Below are 22,537 nucleotides of genomic sequence, written 5' to 3'. Positions count from 1 at the left end.
AAGGAAACTGAGTTTCTGAGAGCTGAAGAGAATTGGCCATGATAAGAAAGCTAGTAAGTGTCTCAGGCAGGATTTGAACCGAGGTCTTTCTGACTCTAAGACACACTGTATCCCCTGTACCAGTGGTGTCAAACTCAAATAGAAATGGGGGCCACTAATCTGCACAGAAACATCCCTGTGGGCTGCACAGTGACTTAGTTTTACTATATTTTTATTTATTTTGTTAAGTATTTCCCAATGGCATCTTAATCTGGTGCAGGCTACATTGGGGAATGTTGGGAGATGCATGTTTGATACCTCTGCATTACATGATGTCTCTCTAAATAATCAAGTCAAAAGAGAGAGTATGCAAAGAAGAATATTCACACTGCCTTATGTGACCCAGTAGCTACTTTTCTTTTCTGAGGGGAGGTAATTGGGGGTTAAGTGACTTACTCAATGTCACATAGCTAGTGTCTGAGGCTGGATTTCAACTCTGGTCCTCCTAACTCTGCGGCTGATATTCTATCCACGGCACCACCTACCTGCCCCATTATCCTTCATTTATAAAAAGGACCAATGACATCATGGGTGATGTCTTGACAAGATATTTACCTTTACAAAAAGCTTATCTTTTAAAAACTCATCATTAAGAATCCCTGTATACTAAGTATTGTCCTGTTATAACTGTAATAGAAAAGAGTTTTCCATGGGATTGGGAATAGAAAGGGTACAAAAATGCTTAAATATAATTTCTCATTAGGGAAAAAATTCAAATTCATCTATCACATCAATTGAAGGATAATTAACCTTTAAGCCAAAGTAGCCAGGTTATTTATGAATTACATTAACCTTTCAATAGAGTGGAAACAATAACTGGGCAGTGGGATGCAAAGTTTATCATTCAGAGAAAATAGCTTCTAGGGACTGGCTAACATTATTGTTTCTTTCACAAGATCAAAGATTTAGAGCTGGAAGGGACCTTCAACGCTGCCTGGTCCAACTTCTTCATTTGGTATATGAGGAAACTAAGGCCCAGTAAAGGAATGTGACTTGCCCAAGGTAACACAGTTAACCAGGGCCTCTTCCTCTTCCTCTTCCTCTAGATATAATGCTCTTGCTACTATACCAAGGGCAGCTGAGAAATCATCTTCCTGATCAAATTCAGCCTCAGAGACTTACTAGCTGTGGGAGCCTGGGCAAGTGACTTAACCCTGTTTGCCTCAGTTTCCTCAACTATAAAATGAGCTGAAGAAGGAAATAGCAAGTCATTCCACTATCTTCGCCAAGAAAACCCCAAATAGAATCATGAAGAGTCACACATAACTGAACTGAACTGATTCATTGGAAATGGCTAAAATAAGTATAATTTTGACAATTGGAGGGTAGGTTTTAGGAATATGAAATTTACTGATGAGAAATAACACATTTCTCAGCTATCTTAGATAGTAGACTAGCGCAATGCCTGGCACATAGTAGGTACTTCACGAATGTTTGTTGATTGATTGATAAGTAAGGTGGTCATTACATATTTTTCTGAATCATTCACTGCTGAAATCCATGAATCCTGAAACTCTTGCCAGAGAAAGTATTCACTCTATCTGCTTCTTCCTTTCCATCCTTTAAAAATCCTATTCTCAATGGCTCATCCATATCCTAGTATCAATTTACGGTATTATGGTCCAGTAACTTAAAAAATTTTAGAAATGTGATACAGTGGGAAGAAAAAAGAGTCCTGGATTTGGAGTCAAAGGATCTAGGTTCAAATCCTAGCCCTGTTACTTATTACCTGTGTGACTGTGGAAAGGTCACTTCCCTATTCTGGACTTTGGTTTCCTCATTTGTAATTAAACAATCAATTAATTAAGCATTTATTAAGCACCAAGAATGGGCTAGGCAGCTAGGGGGCACAATGAATAGAGTGCCAGGCCTGGAATCAGGAAGACTTATCTTTCTGAGTTCAAATCTGGCCCCAGACACTTACTAGCTGTGTGACTCTGGGTAAGTCACTTAACCCTGTTTGCCTCAGTTTTCTCATTGTAAAATGAGCTGGAGAAGAAAATGGTGAACTTCTCCACTAAATTTTCCACAAAAAAACAAACTCCAAAACCCCAAATGGGGTCAAGAAGAGTTAGATATGACTGAAATGACTGAAAAATGGGCTAGGAAACAAGATGAGGCATCTCCTGCCCTCAAGAAACTTATAGTCCATTCAAAGAGACAACATATAAATATAAGTAAAGACAAAATAAACTGTATATAAATACAGGGTATTTTGAGGAGAAAGTACTTGCAGATTGGGGAGGGAAGCTCAAGAAAGGACTCATTTACGAAGGTTAGAATAAATGACCTCTAAGGTTCCTCTCAACTCTAAATCTGTGATCTTCTGCCCAGAGACGTCTTGAAGCCCATATGTAGCTATAGTAGGTAATAAAACCAGCAAAGACAAATAACCACCTCAAACCTTCCAGTGCTGATAAAACCACAGCACACAAGGGAGGCAGAGGGGTCTTGCTGCTATAGTTCTACCTCTTTTTGCTGAAATGCACAGATCCACCAATTCTAGCATCCCTGAAATACTAAGACATGTAGCCCAGACATCAAATGTGCTCCAGCTAGATCTGGCTTATCATCTCTGGAATAACAGCATTGCAACCTTGAATGCTGAGATATCTCCTAGTTTGCTCACCTTTACTCATAGGAGACAATGGAACACATTTCCTGCTTTGCTTGGGGAGACCACAGACCTCTGATTGCATCTCTGAGAGGGGCACTTTCACTATCATTTTGCTCAATTATTGTCAGGAAGCACTGTGCTATAAAGTGACAGCTGCTTTTTTCTCCACTCTCTCCAAACATCGAGTGGGAACATATTGTATTTTCATGCTTCACCTCAATTCCCAAGAGAAGGATATGCCTCGTGGTAAGAATATTTTTGCTGTACTAGACTGACGCAGGCCTTGGAAACCAGGGATGAAAGCATAAAATGCTGTCCAGAGAAAGTGAATGGCAAAGTGCCAATGTAAGGGGATACCACCATGTTTTGGGGGCCACATCTACACACTGGCTCTTATGTAACTCAGCATGGAAATAAAGACATCTTGATAAATGCCAGAGCAAAGGAGAAGACAGACTGGTTTGTCAGTAAGTGCTGAGTACAAAATGTTTGTCCAAGTTCTTTATTCGGTGGCTGGCCTTTGGTTTTGGTTTACTAAAATCATTCAGCTTTGAATTAGTAGAGGTGCTTTGAGTAGATGCAGTGAGTAGAGCACAGTCTCTGGAGTCAGGATAACAGAGTTCAAATCCAGATGTATGACCTTGGATAAGTCACTTAAGTGTCTCAGTTTCCTCAAATGTAACACGAGAATAATAATTGCACCTACCCCCTGGGGTTACTGTGAAGATCAAATGAGATAATATTTATAAAGAGGCTAGTACAATGCCTTGCACAGAGTAGGTGCTTCATAAATAATTGTTTCCCTTTCTCCTACCTTTCCTCATTTAAAAAATTAGGAGATTGTACTCAACGGCCTCTAACATCCCATATAGCTCTATGATTTATAATGAATGATAATAATAGCATTTGTCATTTATATAGCACTTTAACATTTGCAAAGCTCTCTACATGTTGTTTGACCCTACAAGAATCCTGCAAGGTAGATACTATTATTATTCACATTTTACAGATGGGGAAACTGAGGCTGAGTGACTTAAATGACTTGCCATGGTAACATAGCTTGCAGGTGTTAGAGGCAGAATTTGAACTCAGGTCTTCCTGTCTTTAAGTCCAACGGTATGGCATCTAGTTGCATTTGATCCTATGTGGGTGCCCAGAAAATTATTTCACCTAGCTATCGACTGTGATCTTTTCCTTTTGAAATCCTTAGAAATATGTAAGAGGGCTGTTATTTAAAAAAAAAAAACAGGGTGAGGGAGCTGCTTATTCAAATATCATCAAAACTTCATTATATGTAATGGCAAAGACTGGAAGCAACCTAAATGTTCAACAACAAAGGAAGGGTTAAATATTTTATGCGACATGAATGGAATGGAATAGGGTCTTAGACGTGGAATGTACCTCGGAGAGCTCCTAGTCTAACCATAATGAAATTAAGAATGGCAAACCAAAGGAAAACAAAGAAATTTGGAAAGACCTCTATAAATTAATGCAAAGTATGTGTGGGGGGGGGAACAGAACCAGAGGACTGGAGGATGCTCTAAGATTGTACAGTATAAGAGGAAAAGTAAATGAGAATTGAATAAGGCATCTTGACAGAGCCTTAGCTGGTGAGACTGAAAAGTTATGTTACACATTGAAATTAGCAATGAAGTTGAAATAAATAAAAGTAGTTAGACCAAAGCAAATAATTATTGAACAAGTTTGGTTATATTTATGCTCAAGGTCAAATTTAAATAAAGCATTTGACTAAAAAAAGAAATATTTAAGGGGAGGCGGGAAGTCATCCTGCTGCTGAGAAACTGACTGAGGAGGAAAAGAATGGCAAAACCAAGGTTCTGGCTGCCCTGGCCAGTACCACTTGGTAGAAGGAGGCCCCAACCTTCTTTGATTAGGCCTGATTAGGATTTCTATTAAGTAAGGCTATGGAATCAGAGCCAGTTTTTTCAGTTTTAATCCCTAGCAAATGGAGGGTATACAGTCCTAAAAGGCATTCAAACAATATTACATTTAAATGAGCATCAAACAGGACTTACTGAATACATCTATTTTCAAGTTTTTCACACTTTTATCCACAAGAGGGCTAAGCAACCACCACATTCCAGGTGGTGGTGTCTCTATCTAGATGAGTTATTTTTCTGCAGTGAATAAAGACTGGGGGACCCTTTTCTGGAATTTTTCTGGAATTTCTGGAAATTTGTGGGTCTCCCACTTTGTATTAATTCATAAAGGTCTTTCTAAATTTCTTTGTTGTCCTTCTGTTTGTCATTCTTAATTTCATTATGGTTAGACTTGGAGCTCTCCAAAGTACACTGAACCTCTATGACCCTATTCCATTCCATTCATGTTTCATAAAGTATTTAACCCTTCCCTTTAAATTTATCAAATTATTGTTCTTTTAATGGCCTCAAGCTTTCCCTTGAAAGATAAATCCATCTTATAATTCCAGTATTTTATCAGGGTTGTTCTATGGTGGTGAGTCATGGAACACTAAAGTCTCTGAAGACTTGAAAATGAGTCTCCCCCAGAAGGCAATAAAGAAGACTACAGTTGGGGTGAGCATGCTACAACATGTAACCAGTGAAGGATTACAAAAGAGAATTGGGGTAAAGGATATATTATCAAAGAACTGTATGAGAGGGGAAAATGAGCTGTTTATATGTGTCAAGTGGGGGATAACTGATAGCCAGCTCAAATATTACACTGGTATCCTCTCTATTAGAAGAACAGGCAAAGAAGGCCTGTCAACACTTTCAGTGGGCCTCTGTGGAGAGCTTATGTGGGGCCATGGGGAAGAGTCACCTAGGATGAACAGGCGTGGATGAGATTATTTGCATCTCTGTAGATAATGCCCATATGAATGGGAATCACAAATCTATTTAAGTACCAGTGTTTCCATCCCATTTCCTAGGCTAAGAGGCAAGAGTAAAGCAAGTCATGAATGCTAACTGAGGTTAAAAAAAAAGATGTTCCTCCAAAATAAAATGCTAACTTTGTATTATGAAATATAAGTCCCCTTTCAGCAGAAGAGAAAAGCACGAATCTCACTGTCACTTTTGTTCATGCAAATCACTCCCAGTGACTAAGATTTTCCTGGAAACGCTTTCACTTCAGGCTCTCTCCCTGATTCTCTTTTCTCACTTTAGCAATTACAATGGCCTTAATTCAAATACATAAAACCATTAAGGATATAATTTATTTTTGGTATTGATCTCAAGAAATTGAACAGCTTACAGAGATATTCCAAGCATGCCATTTGTGGAGCACCCTCCCCCATTACATCAATTTAAAATATTCTAGAAGAAATAAAAACTACATTTAAAAGTCCTCATTGATATTCCACCCTAAATAACACAACATTAAGGTTCCATGATTCATCTTCCTCAAGTCAGAAAATGTATGCTTAATATTAAACAGCCACTTTATTTGCCCCCTCAAGCTAAAAAACCTTTTAATGGCTTAATTGTATATTGCTTACCAACTTAAAACAATTTGCATATATGTACAGAAAATTTGGTTGGGTCAAGTCAAGTCAATAAGCATTTATTACATACCTACTATGTGCCAGGCACTGTGCTAAGAGTTGGGGACACAATGACATACATGTATATACACACATCTATATATACACATATATTTGTGTGTATAGAAAGACATTATAAGGAGAGAGAGAGGAGATAGAAGAAAGAAGACAGAAGACATAAAGAGAGAGAATGAGGGAGGGAAGAGAAGGAAGGAGAGAGATAGAGAGGAAGGGAGAAAGGGAGGGGGAAAGAGGGAGAGGCAAGCGAGAGAGAGACAGACAGACAGAGAGACAGAAACAGAGAGACACAGAGACAGAGAGAGAGACAGAGAAAGAGAGATGATATATTGGGAATAGTCTTAGGGGGAAGGCACTAAGATTAAACAGATTAAGGAAAGGCTTCTTGAAGAAGATGGGGCCTTATCTGAGACTTGAAGGGAAGTCAGGAGACAGAGATGAGAAGGGAGAGTATTCTAGGCATGAGAGATGGTCAGTGAATATGCCAGGAGTTGAGAGATGGGAGTGTAATTTGCCAGGAATCGCAAAGAGTCCAGCGGCCCTGGAGGATCATGAGAAATAAGATGAAAAAAGACTGGAAAGATAGGAATGAGCCAGGTTATGAAGGACTTTAAAAGCCAATCAAATGATTTCCTATTTGATCCTGAGGCAATAGCCACTAGCACTGATTGAAAGGGGATGAGGAAGGATACATGATCAGACTTGAAATGAAAAAAAAAAAAACAGTGGATTTATAGGCAGAGGACTTGGGTGTTAATCCTAGCTGTACAAATGACTACATGTGATCTTGAAGGAATCATTTACATTCTCCCATACCTCATTTGGGGCAGCAAGGTAGCATAGTGAATAGTGTACTGGCCTAGAGTTAGGAAGACTCTTCCTGAGTTCAAGTCTGGCCTCAGACACTTACTAGCTGTGTGACCCTAGGAAAGTCACTTAACCCTGTTTGCCTCAGTTCCTCATCTGTAAAATTAGCTCGAAAAGGAAAAGGACACTCTAGTATCCTTGCCAAGAGAACCCCAAATGGAGTCACAAAGAGTCAGATACAACTGAACAAGAATGAGCCAGGTGTCTAGGTGACATTACTAGGGCTTGGACAAGGATTTGCTGTGGTGTGAATAGAGAGAAGAGGACAGCTGTGAGGAATGCTGAGGAATTGGTAACTGATTGAGTATGGAGGGGGAGTGAGAGTGAAGAGTCATGGATAAATCCTAAATTGCAAAAGGACAGGAATGGTGATGGTGCTCTGATCAAAACCCTTAAATAGTTATTTCCGACAGTCCAAGTCTAAATAGCACTGTCTAATAATCAAAGTACTCCATCATTTGGCCCTAACCTTATCTTTTCAATATTATCTACCACTACTCCTCAGTAGTTCGCTTTAGTCAAATATCCTTACTACTCCAATAAGAACTTCACGCTTAATTCAACTTTGCAGATTCTATTCTCTTTGCTTGGCACATGCTCCTATCCCTACTTTGCTTTTCCCAATCCCATTATCCCTCCTCTGAGGTTCATTTCAAGTCTCACCTCCTTCAAGAAATCTCCTGACCATGCCATCATCCCTCACTGCTCCCCATTTCCTGTGAACTTCTGAAGCTGTAGTATTTACTACCACACAAAAGATCCCTGATTCTGTCTTGATTATTATTTCATGCTTCTTTATCCTAATTTTCCAACTTGATTTTAAGCTTCTTGAGGCCATGTCTCATACATCTTCAGCAGCCTTCACTGGAAATATCTCAGGGCTGAGCTTACAGTATTTACTCAATAAATATTTCTTCATTGGCCTATATCCTTCAGATGCAAAAGTACTAAATACCACCAGCTTCCAATTTTGTTATATCTAAAATACTATAGAAAATTAGTATGGCATAGTGGCTAGAAATCTTGGGTTCAAATTCTACTTCAGAATTCACTGACTATGACCTTAGGCAAGTCATTTAACAACTGTCTGCCTCAGTTTCCTCATTTGTAATACAGGTATAATACTAGTACCTACTTCCCAGGATTGTTTATACTTCAAAATTAAACTTTAAATGCTATAATTTACTATAATATTTGTACTGTGGCTGCTTGACTCACACATTATACAGCAGACTATGCATACTAAGTGCTTTATTTAGTCCAAATCCCCTAATTTCCAAATCTCTAAAGTTAATAAACCTAATCAAATGATTAGCCCCTTGGTGACCACAAGATCAGTCTTGCAATGAACCACGATTAACCTCTGTTAATGCTAAGAGAATTAGAAGCCCAAAGGGGCTCAAAAGCACCTCGAATATTAGAGTTCTTTGGGATCAAGAACCCTCATGCTTATGGCAACTGGATCTTTCCATCTGACCTGCTCCTGAAGCCTCCTAAATATGTTGTCTCCCCGTTATAATGTGAGTTCCTTGAGAGTATGAACTGATTTGTTTAAATCCCCATGGCTTAACACAATACTTCATGCATAATAAGGGTTTAATAAATGTTTTTCCCTTCATTCAGGATGGAGGGAATTGGCCTATTTACACCATCTCAATTCAATTCAACAAATATTTATTAAGCACTTGATATATGCAAGGCACTATGCTAGGTACTGGGGATACAAAGGCAACAGCCTAAAAATAGCCACTTATCTCAAGAAGCTCACACCATGTCATAGAGGAGACCTGTCTTCTCCCTACATTTCACAACAGTGGAAATGTGGACGTGTTCGTGCGGTGCGTGGACACTCATTCACGGTAGGTTTCAGTCATGAGAACACTAAGGTTCTTCTCCCAGCTTCCTGAACTGGGAAAATGAGAGGGTGAAAATTGAAAGGAAAGAAGGCACCACAAATTATGACGGCAATAAGTTATTGAATCTTCTTTTCCAATGTGGCAGTGCTGAATCCAAAGGAAATGTTGCTAGTGTCTGTGGGCAGGATATATATTCTCTAAGTCAATAGACCTTTTAATGCTAAACAGTATCACTGTAACACACAAGCTGCTGAACAGAACCACGGTGAATAAATACAGTTCCTCCTCTTCCACCCCCCACCCTCCCCAAAAGCATCTTTCTATCAAAGATAACAAGACAAGTGTCAAGACCAGAGGAAAGCTGATTAGGAGTGAAAACTTTGATCCTGAAATCCAGAGTGCACATTTATAATCCGGGGAGCACCAAGGATAAAGCTGTAATAGAATCCCCAACTACTGCTTAATTCATTAAGCTAGAACTGCTTGCCTGGGCTGACAGGACCATAAAATAGTGGGAGCATTAGGAGCTGTTACACACCCTACCCCACCCCTACCTCCAAAGCTTAGCAAGCAGCATTCAAACAAAGAACCTGGCTGGTGAAGTTCAGGAGAACCAACACTGCTTATTTCTGAGGAATACTAAAGATGAAGGGTATTGCATCTAGACACTCTTGCACTTTCCTCTGTCCTGCTATTACCAGGGAGAACGTGGGACACACAAGATGCTAATGTGTGATACTCCTTTCTCTGGTGTCTACCTCTGACTTACCTGTCTCACCCAGTCCCCTGGTTTGTTGTTGTTGTCCTTGCTTCTTGAAGAGGATCAAAATGACATCACCATGTTAGAGTCAAGTTATAGTGTGTCCGACTGTGGCTGATCAGACCAATACAAGCTCCAAATGTTCTACCACAGGTCGAACATAAATAGTTCATGTGAACATTTGGGGTGGATTCTCTAAATCTGCACATCTTGCATTTCTTTTGAGCTATTTCAATTCTGCTTTGCTTATACAGCACAGCACCTTCTCTGATGTGGACATGCCATGCTGAGTGGTCCTGTGCTGGTGTCTCCCATGTCACACAATCAATTCCAAAGTTCTTAAGACAGACCTCAAGAGGGTCTTTGTATCACTTTTTCTGACCACCACGTGAATGCTTGCCCTGTGTGATTTCTCCATAAAATAGTCCTTTTGGCAAGCATATGTTTGGCATTCAGACAACATGGCCAGCCCATCAGAACTGTGCTCTCCGTCCCCTACCCCCATCAAGACTTCATGCCGATATAGTGGAGTCAACAAGTCAACAAGCATTTATTAAATCCCTGCTACATGCCAGGCACTGAACTAAGTCAGAGAAATACACATTTGAGTAGAATCAAGTAAAATAATGTAAAGCATTTTGCAAGCTTTAAAATTATACACATACATATATTAGCTATTGTTATTATTGTTCACCCATTTTTCTTAAAATGTGTTTATGAATATGTAGGTATATGTATATACATATATGTATATGTGTATGTGTTGAGGGTATTCCAAAAGTCTTACTGTAGTTTTAATCTATGAAAATTTAATAACTAAGGGGCAACTAGGTGGTGAAGTGGATAGAGCTCTGGCCTTGGAGTCAGGAGAACCTGAGTTCAAATCCAGCTGTGTGACCCCGGGCAAGTCACTTAACCCCAATTGCCTCACCAAAAAGCAAAAAAAATTAATAACTAGGCATAATAATTAAGCTTTCATATCTTAAAACCTTTGGAACAGCCTGAATATAAGCAAAAGCAGTCCCTGCCCTCAAGATCTTACATTCTAATGGGAGTCCATAAAGCCATTGTGTCACTTGAGGCTTTCAACCTATTGGTCCTCAAGATTAGAACTCTGCTTAGTGACTGAAGCAGTCACTTTTAGAAGCAGGATGGAGAAGTTGAAGACATTGGATTTGTAATTAGAAGACCAGGTTTTGAATCATGGCTTTGTTCCTTTATTCCTTACTATCTTTATGATCTTGGGCAAGTCACCTCACTTTTATAAGCTTCTACCTCTATAAAATAAAGAAGCAGGATGAGATAGTCTCTGAGGTCCCTTCCTATTCCAAATGTAATGAGCATGACCTATGAAATATGGTGCCTGTGGTCCCTTCTGTTACATGCCATTGGTTGCTAGGACAGTGATTACTGGGCAGAACAGCTTCTGGCTTCGAATAACTCTTGGGCACATCCCCAGTTTTCCACTTTTGCTGAAGGCCAAGGTGACATTGATATTTAACAGAGAAAGAGAGAAAGGGGAATGCCCTTCTCCTACTTTTTTACAATGCACATCCAGAGAACATTCAGGTAATTGATGACCAAATGTGAGTAACAACCAAGCCATTTCTCAAGATCCCTTGGAGAATTTGTCAGGCATACAATACAGAGCAAGTTATGCAACATTTCATTCCCATCCTAGGGATTCTCAATCACTTTCTCTCAATCTAAGAGTCACCAGTCATACAAATTCATGCCATGGATTTGCTGCCTGGAATATATTAATCTTGCCTCTAAAAGAAATGAGGGGTGGGAAAGTACAGATGAACATTAATTAGAGATTTCTCCTGCCACAAGTTATTCCTCCATCTCTTCATTCCTACAGCTCTCATCTGCCTCTCACTTGTAACACTTACTACCTATGGTTTTGTCTAGTAATTCACATTTTTGAGGTCACCTGGTCCAATCCCCTCATTTTCCAGACTAGGAACCTGAGATCCATAAAGGTGAGATGACTTTCTCTAGGTCACATAAAGTCAAAGTTTGAACCCACATCTTAAGATTCTAAGTTCACTTTTTTGCACTGTAATACACTGCATCAAACAGTCTATGTTCCTTTCCTCTTTTATTAGACTATAAATGGAGAACTAATGTAATATGGCACAGCTAGGGCTGAACTGGGAGTTAGGACATGCTGTCTCTGATCTAGCTAGCTGTGTGATTTGGGCAAGTTATATAAGTACCCTATCTGGGCCTTAGCAGCCACATCCATAAAAGAGAGGAGGTTAGATTCTTTCTGTTCTAACAGTATTTGAATCTTCTTTAAGACAAATACCTTTTAATTCATCTAGACATCATTTTTGTTGTTCAGTCATGTCTGACTCTTCATGACCCCATTTGGGGTTTTCTTGTCACAGATACTGGGGTGATTTGCCATTTCTTTCTTCAGCTCATCTTATAGATGAGGAAACTGAGACAAACAGGATTAAGTAACTTACGCAGGGTCACATAGCTAGTAAGTGTCTGAAGTCAGATTGGAACTCAGGAAAATGAGTTTTCCTTACTCCAGGGCCAGCATTCTATCCACTGCATCACCTAGCTGCCCCAGACATTATATACAGTGCATAATAATAATAACTAACATTTTTATAGTTCTTACTACATGTCAGGCACTGCTAAATATTACTTATAATATAATTATCTACTTGTGTCCTCACAGGAACAATAAAAGGGAAGTGTTATTATTATTTCCATTGTATAGACATGGGAACTAAGGCAAAGAGGTTAAGTGACTTGCCTAGGGTCACAAAACTAGTAAGTGTCTAAAGCTGATTTGAACTCAAGTCTTCCTGATTCTGGGCCCAGTGCTCTAGCCACTGAGTCACCTAGTGGTCTAATACATGCAGTAGACATTTAACAAAATTTTGGCGGATGGAAAAAAATTCAAATTTTGACCTACAGGCCCAATACTAGACTTCCAAATGACTGATTGGATCAAATTTATCAAATCTTTGGCAATCATGACCACCACCCAGGGTAGTGACAATGCATCAGGCTGTTAGAAAATATCAATGTGATAATGGATTCTTTGAATACTTGGTAAAACTGTCTTGCATTCACTGTGTTTATTTCTGCTAGCAATTTAGCAATAGATTTCTGGACACATCTTCCCTCACAGGCAAGCTGCACTTTCAGAGCCACGTATTATCAGGAAACCAGACTCCAAGACCTCCTCAGATGACTGCAACACACACACACACACACACACACACACTGATGGCAAAGCAGATAAGGTCAGGTCTACAAAAACATGCAGAGAAGCAGGGATAGGTTTGCCAAAATCAATTCTTTTAACCTTTATTATCTAAACTGACTATATAATAAGGCTGTGAATGCCTTATGGCATAGTAGACAGCATTCTGGCCTGAAATCAGGAGGGTGTGAGTTCAAATTCCACCTCAGATACTTATTAGCTGTATGACCCTGGGCAAGTCATCCCAATTTACCCCAGTTTCTTCATCTGTAAAATAGGGACAATAAGAGCACTGACCCTTATCTGCCAATATGACTCAGTGTATCACAAAATGATGCTTTTTTTTGTTGCCATCAGGTATACAAAGCAACCAAATGTGCCAACTCCTTTATTTGCTTCTTATTCAGCTTCTTTTATTTGTTTATTGGCAGAGATGTCAAACTCAAATAGAAACAATTCCTGCTGCCACATATTGACTTAGAAAACCACAAATTAGCATTGTCTATGTTGTATTGTATTTTGATTTATTTTTATTAAACAATCCCTAATTACATTTTAGTCTGGTTTGGGGCCACACCTACCACAAAATGGAAATGGAAGATTGTATAATTAGATGATAAAAATTAAGACTGACTAGAGTTAGAAAAAGTGGTATACTTTTCCTAAATTTTTTTCTGGTCACCTGAAAAGGAAACGTGAACATAAAAAGTTAGAGGTAACTGATTTTCTGGGGAAATCTCAAAGGTAATAATACAATGGACTGTATTGAAACTTTCAATAGTCAGCTCTGGAAGGTTTGTCTGTGACCTCTCTAATTACATTGCTATTTAGTCTCAGGATACTTCAAAATAAATTGGGCTTTAAAAAAGCAAATAAAGTGATGGCTTTGTCATCTGAAAATTGAACTTCTTATTTGATTTCTGGAAAGAAAATCACTGGGTTAGAAATTGGGTCCTATCCAGGACAGCAATATTAACACACTTCTCCAAAAAGCTCAGGCCTCCCTATTAAAGGTGAGTCTCAGAACACATCCTAATTTGTCTCTGCTAGGCCAGGAGAGGAAGAAAATGACAAAGATGTGTATTTTTTCATTGAGACTATTCTGCTCTGGGTATCCTTATAAACACTCTTTACTCAAATTAATCACCAATCTTTTCCTTTATGTGTGAGATATCTATTTTCTTTTTTTTTCTTTCTGTGTTTTTCCAGTTGTAAATATACATCAACAAATTCCCACATGGAAACCAAACGTTCACTGTGGCTACTAAAACCAAGCACTACTCATATTTTCAACCAAAAGGAAAAGTAAAGAAAGAAAAAGAGAATTAACATAAGTCATTAATGCTATTTAAAAAGCCAAAACAAAAAAATATAGATTTAGAACTAGAAGGGACATAGAGGCTAACTAATCCCACCTACTCTTTTTACAAAGAAAAAAAACCTAACGGCCTCACAGGCAGATCAACTTGCCCAAGATCTTATAGATAATGAAGAGTTGAGTCAGGATTCAAACTTATGTCTTTGGAGTCCAAGTCAAGGACTCTTTCCACAATGCCATACCTTTAAAAGGTTGAAGTGAAGGTAAATGATCTGATTTGTCATTTTTAGTGAAAGGTGGAATGGAAAAGGTCCAAGGTCCATTTCTTAATATTTGCTTTGGCCTAAGGTAAATTTTAGGGTTCCTTGTAATTTGGAATCATACTTTTAGGTTAGGGCTTCTTCACCTTTTCTATGTCCTAGACCCCTTTGGCAGACTAGGGAAGCCTATGAACCCCTTCTTAGAATTATGTTTTTAAATGCATAAAATAAAATGTATAGGATTACAAAGGAAATCATTTATATTGAAATAAAGATGTATTTTTTCCCATCCAAACATGCATTCTCTGAAATCTATCCATAGACCCCTCCCACAGCTTAAGAACCCATTTTATAGGTATGCCCCAAACACCTTTGTTTATTATATAAATCAAGGAAAATGGGCACCTTAATCCTAGAGCTCTCTTCCTCATTTTGGGTTTCAAAGGGTGATGGCATAATGCCACCTTAAAAAAGGAAGAACAAAAGTAATCTGAAGTCCCTGTCCATAGGGCTAGCTCAGGAAGGAGAAGACCACAGCAGCCCCAGCTTCTGCAGTAGAGAGAGATCGTTCATCTCTAAGCTAGTAAGTTTAATTCCCCCATGGGGAACTGACCAGAGCAATGAGACATGTGCTGCACCTCCTCCCTGTTCTCTTCCAAGTTACACCTTATTTAAGGACTGAGTGATTTACTTATTCCCAACCCTTCTCCCCACTACTCCTGACAGCCTGCTTCCTCATAAGTGCCTATAAGGACACCAAGGACAACTTTGACAAATGTTTTCCTGCAAACATAGAAAGAGAATGGTAAGAAGTAAGGATCTCCCCATCATCTGAACCCTTACCACTGTGCTTGGATCGCTTTTACACTTGTTATTATTGGTATGTATCTTATTATTTATTATAGTCATTAATTTATTATATTATAAATAAATAACATAAATTATTAATTTATTATAGTTATTAATATGTATTACCTTCCCACCCCCACTTCTCCTAACCTCCTAGATTGTAAATGCCAGAGGTCAGGGTCTATTGCAAATGCCCAGAGGTCAGGGTCTAGTTTTACTTACCAACTGTTCTGCAATATTATTTACACTTTCAGAATTTCACCTGGGGAGATGTAATATCATTAGTTTTTGTGAGATCTGCTGATAAGGGAACCATGTGTTTTACAATACCTTGCACAGTATTTTGTACACAATTGGTGCTCAATAAATGTTTGTTGATTAATTGAATCTATGAATGAATTAATTAATTCAAAAGGAAAGTACTTTGGAAATCTGTTTTCCAAATTGTCTAAATGCAGGACTTGCCTTTTTTTTTTTTTTAACTTTCTTAAAGTCTTGGTCCCATAGCAATGACTCAGTGTGGTAATTATATTACAAAGCTATTATGTGATGAAATGGAAATGGAAAAACAATTTAAATGCCTGTCTAAAAAGACTCAGTTAGGATGCAATTATGAGTGAAATTACAATGGAAAGAATAATTGAAATGCAAGTCTGGAAGGCCTAGTTATGATGCAATTTAAGTGTTTCTATCAGGCACTCTCACAACATGGAGCAAAACTACACATTCCTGGGGATACATATTTATTTCACTAAAGCAAACAACATTTGTGGATGGATGGAAATATTTCTGTACCAATTGTTCTGCAGTGTTATCTACACTTTTGGAATTTCACCTGGGGTGGGTAACATCCTTAGGTTTTGTGGGACTTGCTGATAAGAGAACCTCACGTGTTACAATGCTTTGGTACAGCTTGAAGGAGATAAGGAGGCACTGGCAGAACTTAGCTCAGATTCCTCTTTCCTTTTGTGTGTTAATCTTTTAATACCGAATTTGGAATTTAATACATTGCAATATATTCACTAGTGTTACCAATGTGGAAAGATATTTATTTTACAATTTATCTGAAAATACTAAACTGCTCAGATGAGATTCTAAGTAGCCTTGGCTCTCTACACTTACAACATTCTGTTGAAATTTTTCTTTTTATTGAATTGTGATAAAGGCTTTTATCCAAGGCTTTGCAATGAAGAGACTCTCTCACCAAAGAGAAAAGGATTTTAGAGGTGAGGTTTGGGAGAATGCATTAAAAAGACACTAGAGCCTATGGAACAGACTGCTGGACTTTGGGCAGAAAGATTTGGATTTGAATCTTGCCTCTAACATTTATTACTTTTGTGACCCCAGGCAAGACATTTAACCTATCTGAGCCTCCACTTCCTCATCTATAAAAAGAAATGTTATCTACAGTACTACATACACACAAACTCATATACATACATATATACATATATACATATATATACATATATACATATATATAATAGGGTTTGATTTATGGCTCTGTTGATTGTCCAGACTTACGAAAGTTAAGGAGAAAATATTAATAATGAAGATTAAACTTTAAAATGTGTTGGGCATGCTTTGGTTTTTCAGAGAGCTAGATGTTAATATATCTATAGTACTATATACACACAAATATTATCTATAGCACTAAATATACACAAACTCACATAATATACAAATGTATTTCATCAAGTAATATGTATATGTATTCAAAGTACATGTTTGTATGAGTTTGTGTGTATTTATTGCTGTAGATAATATTTATGAATGTATGTATGGTGATACTCAGGCTCAGTAGGGTTAAGAGCACTGAATTTGGAGTCAGATCATGAGTCTGAATTTTGCCTGCCACATCCTACCAGTGTGATCTTAAGCTGTATTACTTCTCTGGGCCTCTATTTTCTCATTTGCAATGTATTAGATAACTCTTAAGGTTTCATCCATCTCTGTAGTAATGATTCTATGAACTTCTTTTGCTAGAAGGCTAAATTCCAGGGTCAGGCTTTAGTCATAAACTGGCTCCCCGTTGTTTGATAGAAGGCAGGTTTTCTGGAACTCTTAAATATAGGATCGTTAGAGAGCAAAGCCCCGAGGAGGAACTCTCAGCACTCCTCCAGAAGCAGGAGTTTGGGAACTCTCACATTGAGAACATGTTGCTCCTTTCTCCATAGCTACCATAGAGGTGAGAGCATAGGTACCACTGCTAATGTCTCTTCAGGTTTGGGCCCAGGCACGCTACATCCTCTTGGATGCAACCTTGGTTATTGCCTTTTCAATGACCAAAAGTCTACCATCTTTGGTGTACTTGACCATATGGTTCCCCTTTCCATGTCTACTATGTAGTTAAGACATGTGGCTCCCATATGCTTTGTTCTGAACAGCCATTAAAGGCTTCTGGAGGTGAACTTCCTAAGACTCCAGTCTGATCCTGACTCTACCAAAAGGTAAAAGAACAAAAGGAAAAAGAGCTTGTCATCTCCCTTTACAAGACAGCACAAAGGAGTGGTTCTTCTCAACATGTTTGGCCCCCAACAGTGTGAGCCAGCCAATTAATCTTAGGGGCAGCCCCCATCAGTAAAACCCATACTTTAGAAGGTGCAAAGGGTTATTGCCCTGTATGAGAAAATATAATCAAAGTCCCCCATCAAGGATTCACCATGCTATACATTCCTCAGATGGATCAATGAACTTTCCTAATATAAAATGTTATGTATGTATTCACACAAACACCAGTAATAAAGCATAATATTCAAAAACCATAAATACATTGCTTATATACAAGATTAACATCTTCCATACATGTGCTTAATGGCCTTTAAGAACATCACTAAAAATACACTTTTTATAGAGACTGGGTAGCCCTATCTTGTCCAGACTGATAATGTAGCAGTCACTCATGGATTCTATCCTACTGCTTTGACCTGCTCTATTTCTGACTTTGACCAGTTTGACCCTCTTTAGTCAGAGTGGTGGTCCACTGATCTCATGGGCATACCATATTGGTACTGGGCCCAGTACAGGCACCCAATCAGCTTAGCATACTGCATATCAGGACTCCTGAGCTCAGTCAATCAACCTTAGCCTCTCAAGTAGCAGGGATTATAAGTGTGCACCTCCTTACCCAGCTAGAAATACACACTTTGAGTTTATGGCATTGATACCTAACATACACAACTGTTATATAAAGTTCCTGGAGTTATTTCACGCACACACACACACAGACATGCACTATATATATATATATACACATATATATATTGTATGTGTATATATACATTCTCTCTGTCTCTCTCTCTCTCTCTCTCTCTCTCTCTATAAATTTACATACACATACATGTATACCTGTATGTGTTTTTGTGTGAGTATATGTCTACATATGCATATACATATTCATACAGTTATAGCTAAATATAGCATATATATGTATGTGTATACACACACACATACTTCATTGCTATAGACAACTCTTGGTGAGGGTAAGTCCCTATTTCAGCTCTTCTGACATAGCCTCATACCTACTTTGCAACTTCTATTTTGAGCAACTGCCTAGAGCAATGAGAATTTGAGTGACTTGTCTAAAGTCACATATCCAGTATGGACAAGAATCCAAGTCTTCCTGATTCTGCAAATGGTTCATCTCTCTATCTGTTATGTCATGATGTCTCACATATTTTAAATATATACTTGTCCAAAATTAAGTGCCATCCATCCAGTCTAAGATTTAAGGGACAGAGGTACTATTACGCTGATTGCTAAGCTTATGACTTACTTTATTAATTACATAAAAAGTACCCCTGCAACACTCACACAAAATGAACATGTGGAGACAGGCACTTACATATCCTCACCCCCTTGAGGTTCTGATCTTAGTCTGCCTCTGTGAAATGAAACCACACGCTGTTCCATAGACCTATTTGGAGCCAGGGGCTATGAAGTCTTATCACAAGGCATTCAGAGAGAGGCTGTTACACTGGGCCACCAAAGCCACCAGTTTGGAATAAAGACATTCCAGGGCTTGCACAAACATACTGTTTATATTCAAGCCAGAAAAAGGTATATTCTGGTTGACAGTGTCTCTGGCACTGTGTGTCTCCACCTTGTGATTCTACTAGTCACTGATGACCTGATAGGAAAAGAGTCAGGCCTACCTAGGATAAATCAAAACTCTAACAAGGATTGAAGTGAATTAGAAAAATCACTAGAGAGAATATAGATTATTCTGTTGTGGTAGGAACAATATTTTCTAGGCCATGTGAGCTAGGATAGCTCTTCCAAGGATCCTACCACATGCAAGGTAGTCTTGTTTTTCCTTGAAAGGTATTAAAACTGTCCTCAAGACTTAATTGGTCCAGGGGTGCTTGAGCCATTGATTCAGCTTCCTAGTTGATGAAGGGTATAAAAGCAACCAGCCCAAGAGAAGTCAGTGCCCCGCAGACTTGGCATGAGAGTCACCACATCCTTCCCTGCTGACCAGACTAATTTCTATAAGGAGATGAGGTAGGCTGCCTGTATTTGAACAGGTACTCTTTGCTGAGTACCTAATATGTTGCCAAGGCCTATTGATTTTATCTTTGTAACATCTCTCATATACTTCTTCCTTCTCTCTTTCAACACTACTATCTCCTTGGTGTAGGCTCTCATCACCCCATACCTGGACTATTGCAATAACCTGCTGGTGGGTCTCCCAGGCACAAGTATCTCCCCTCTCCAGCCCATCCTCCATTCAGCTGTCAAAGTGATCTTCCTAAACTGCAAGTCTGATCATGTTACCCCTGCTACTTGATAAACTCTAATGGCTCCCTATTACCTCCAGGATGAAATGTAAAATCCTCTGTTTAGCATTCAAAGCGCTTCATAACCTACCCCTTACCCAACCTTTCCAGTCCTCTTACACTTTACACCTTCTACACTTCCCTGTGCTCTATGATACAGTGGCAATGCCCTCCTTGCAAGAAGCCACATCTTCCAACTCTAGGCATTTTCTCTGGCTGTCCCCCATGCCTGGAATGCCCCTCCTCCTCATCTCTGCCTCCTGGCTTCTTGGATTTCCTTCAAGGCCCAGCTAAATTCTTCTCTTCTACATGAAGTCTTTTCCAAACCCTGTCTTCTGTCTCCTGAATTACTTCCAATTCATCACCGCATGTAGCTTGTTTGTACATTATAGTTTGCATGTTGTCTTCCTCATTAGATTGTGAGAGCCTTAAGAGCAGCAGGGAATTTTATCTTACCTTTCTTTCTGTCCCCAGCACTTAGCACAATGCCTGGCCTGTGATAGACTCTTAATAAATGTTTGTTGACTAACTATCCTTTCTAGGACAAGATTAAGTAAATCTCCTTTTGCTAATTGTTAGATAACCTACAAATATCTCATTTTATTCAAATGTTGAACCTGAATTCCCAGAGTGGCCTAAGTAAGGCATGCCCTATAATACCTATTTAGGAACAAAAGTGAAATCTTTAAGAGAACTTTTTTTAAACTAAAGAAATAAGAGACTATGAGGGGGGAGAAATTCATATATTCATATGGTCAATGCTGAAAGAAGCAGAGTCCCAGAGATATTTAACCATTTGCTTATTATAACATGCAAATTAAATATAGTATTTGAAAATCAGGTTTGATTCAACTGCTTTGTAATTATCATCTTTCTGAAGAAAAAAAACAATTTGCTACCATGTTATTTTCATATACTAATTATGCCTTCTAGTAGTTGGTAAAGAAAAAAATCCAAGTATTATAATAATATATATAAAAATATGTTGCTCTAAATCAGGGGTTCTTAACCTTTTTTATTTCAAAGACCCTTTCTTCAGTACAGTGAAGACTACTACAGTGGTATGCTCAAGACAACTCTTACAGCTCAAAGATGATTGTTAATTTTCTGTGTAAACAAACGCTATAAATCAAGACTTGCTTGATTGTTTTGTTGATTATCTAGACTTAAGAAAGTGATGGAGAAAATGTTAATAATGCAAATTAAATATAAAAGTGAGTCCTGGGTACATTTTTGGGGGCAGAAAGCTGGTTGTCAAACATTTATTAGCATACCTCTGCCTATAGACCACTTCTCAGAACAATGTTTTTAAATGTTTTTTTTTAAGCTCTCTGGGATCACAAAGGAAATCGATCATATTGAAAGGTAGTTATCAAATTTTTTTTTAAAGTTCATGGATCCCACTTAAAGTATGCCCCACTCTAAATGCACACTCCATATATATATATATATATATATAATATATGTGTGTGTGTGTGTGTGTGTGCATACACACACATTCAATTAAAAGAATTGTCACTAGATTAATAACCATGGATAGTTACCAGAACAAATTTAAATATAGCCTTGTCTCACCTAGCCATCCAGATCCAGAATTTGGTATGCACATGTCTGTCTCAGCACTTGGCAGTACAAAGCCCACCACAAACACTTCCACGCCATCTGCCATGAGTGCCATCCCTAGGACAAAGAAAAGGGCCCACTGAAAACGTCCATGGCCACATTCTTGAATGATTAGCTCATACTGCTGGGCTAATTCTTCCTCATCAGCTTTTCTTTCAGATTCCAATTCAGTCCGGTCCTTGTACTCCTCACCTTTGGGCTGCCCTATGGACACGATGCTGTCTTTCCCTTGGTTTAGGTTGGGAATGCCCTGATATTCGCCTTCATAAATTTCATCCTCTTCATCATGGCCTTCTGTTGCTTCACTTGACCCTTCATCATCATTGGCTTCCCCATCATAGGTTTCTCCTGCTGGGTAATAATCATCATCATCTTCTTCATCTTGGAAGCGGCTGTATGACCTCTGTGTATAGCCATCCTGGGCCCGGTCCACTGCTTGATTCACCTTTTTCACGGTTTGTTTCTTCACCTCCTTGGCAATGTCCTTTGCACCTTTCACTAAGGATGACCTGTCCCTGTTGGAGTCTTCCATCTTCCGTTGACCTGCAGCAGGTGAGAAGATGCAGACTGATCATGGAACACGATCTGGCCCAGGCCTGGTGTCAGTTGGGATGTGCGGAAAGCATGGTCCACCTTAGGTTCAAAAACGAAACTGTAAAAGAAGAAGAATCAAGAGAAAAACATGATTATTATTCTTTCATATATCTATTGTTCCTGAATACAGATGCACCAGCACTGCCAGATCCCCTTTGGAAGCTCTGGAATTCACACATTGGATGCACTGTGGCCTCTCCCTC

General features: G+C 38.7%; 1 protein-coding gene across 1 annotated transcript in view; it reads right to left on the bottom strand.

The window, feature by feature from the left end:
- Window positions 1-22,272, bottom strand: part of SV2C (synaptic vesicle glycoprotein 2C) — a 205,520-nt gene extending 183,248 nt beyond the window's left edge. Inside the window, exon 1 of the mRNA XM_027863597.1 lies at window positions 21,693-22,272. Coding sequence (XP_027719398.1) covers window positions 21,693-22,272 — 580 coding nt within the window. The remainder of the gene's footprint in view (window positions 1-21,692) is intronic.
- Between the last annotated feature and the right edge of the window lie 265 nt (window positions 22,273-22,537).

Source organism: Vombatus ursinus, unplaced genomic scaffold, assembly GCF_900497805.2.
Source record: "Vombatus ursinus unplaced genomic scaffold, bare-nosed wombat genome assembly UNPS02014772.1, whole genome shotgun sequence".
Taxonomy (NCBI): Eukaryota; Metazoa; Chordata; class Mammalia; order Diprotodontia; family Vombatidae; genus Vombatus; species Vombatus ursinus.
This window is presented reverse-complemented; position numbering and strand designations above follow the sequence as displayed.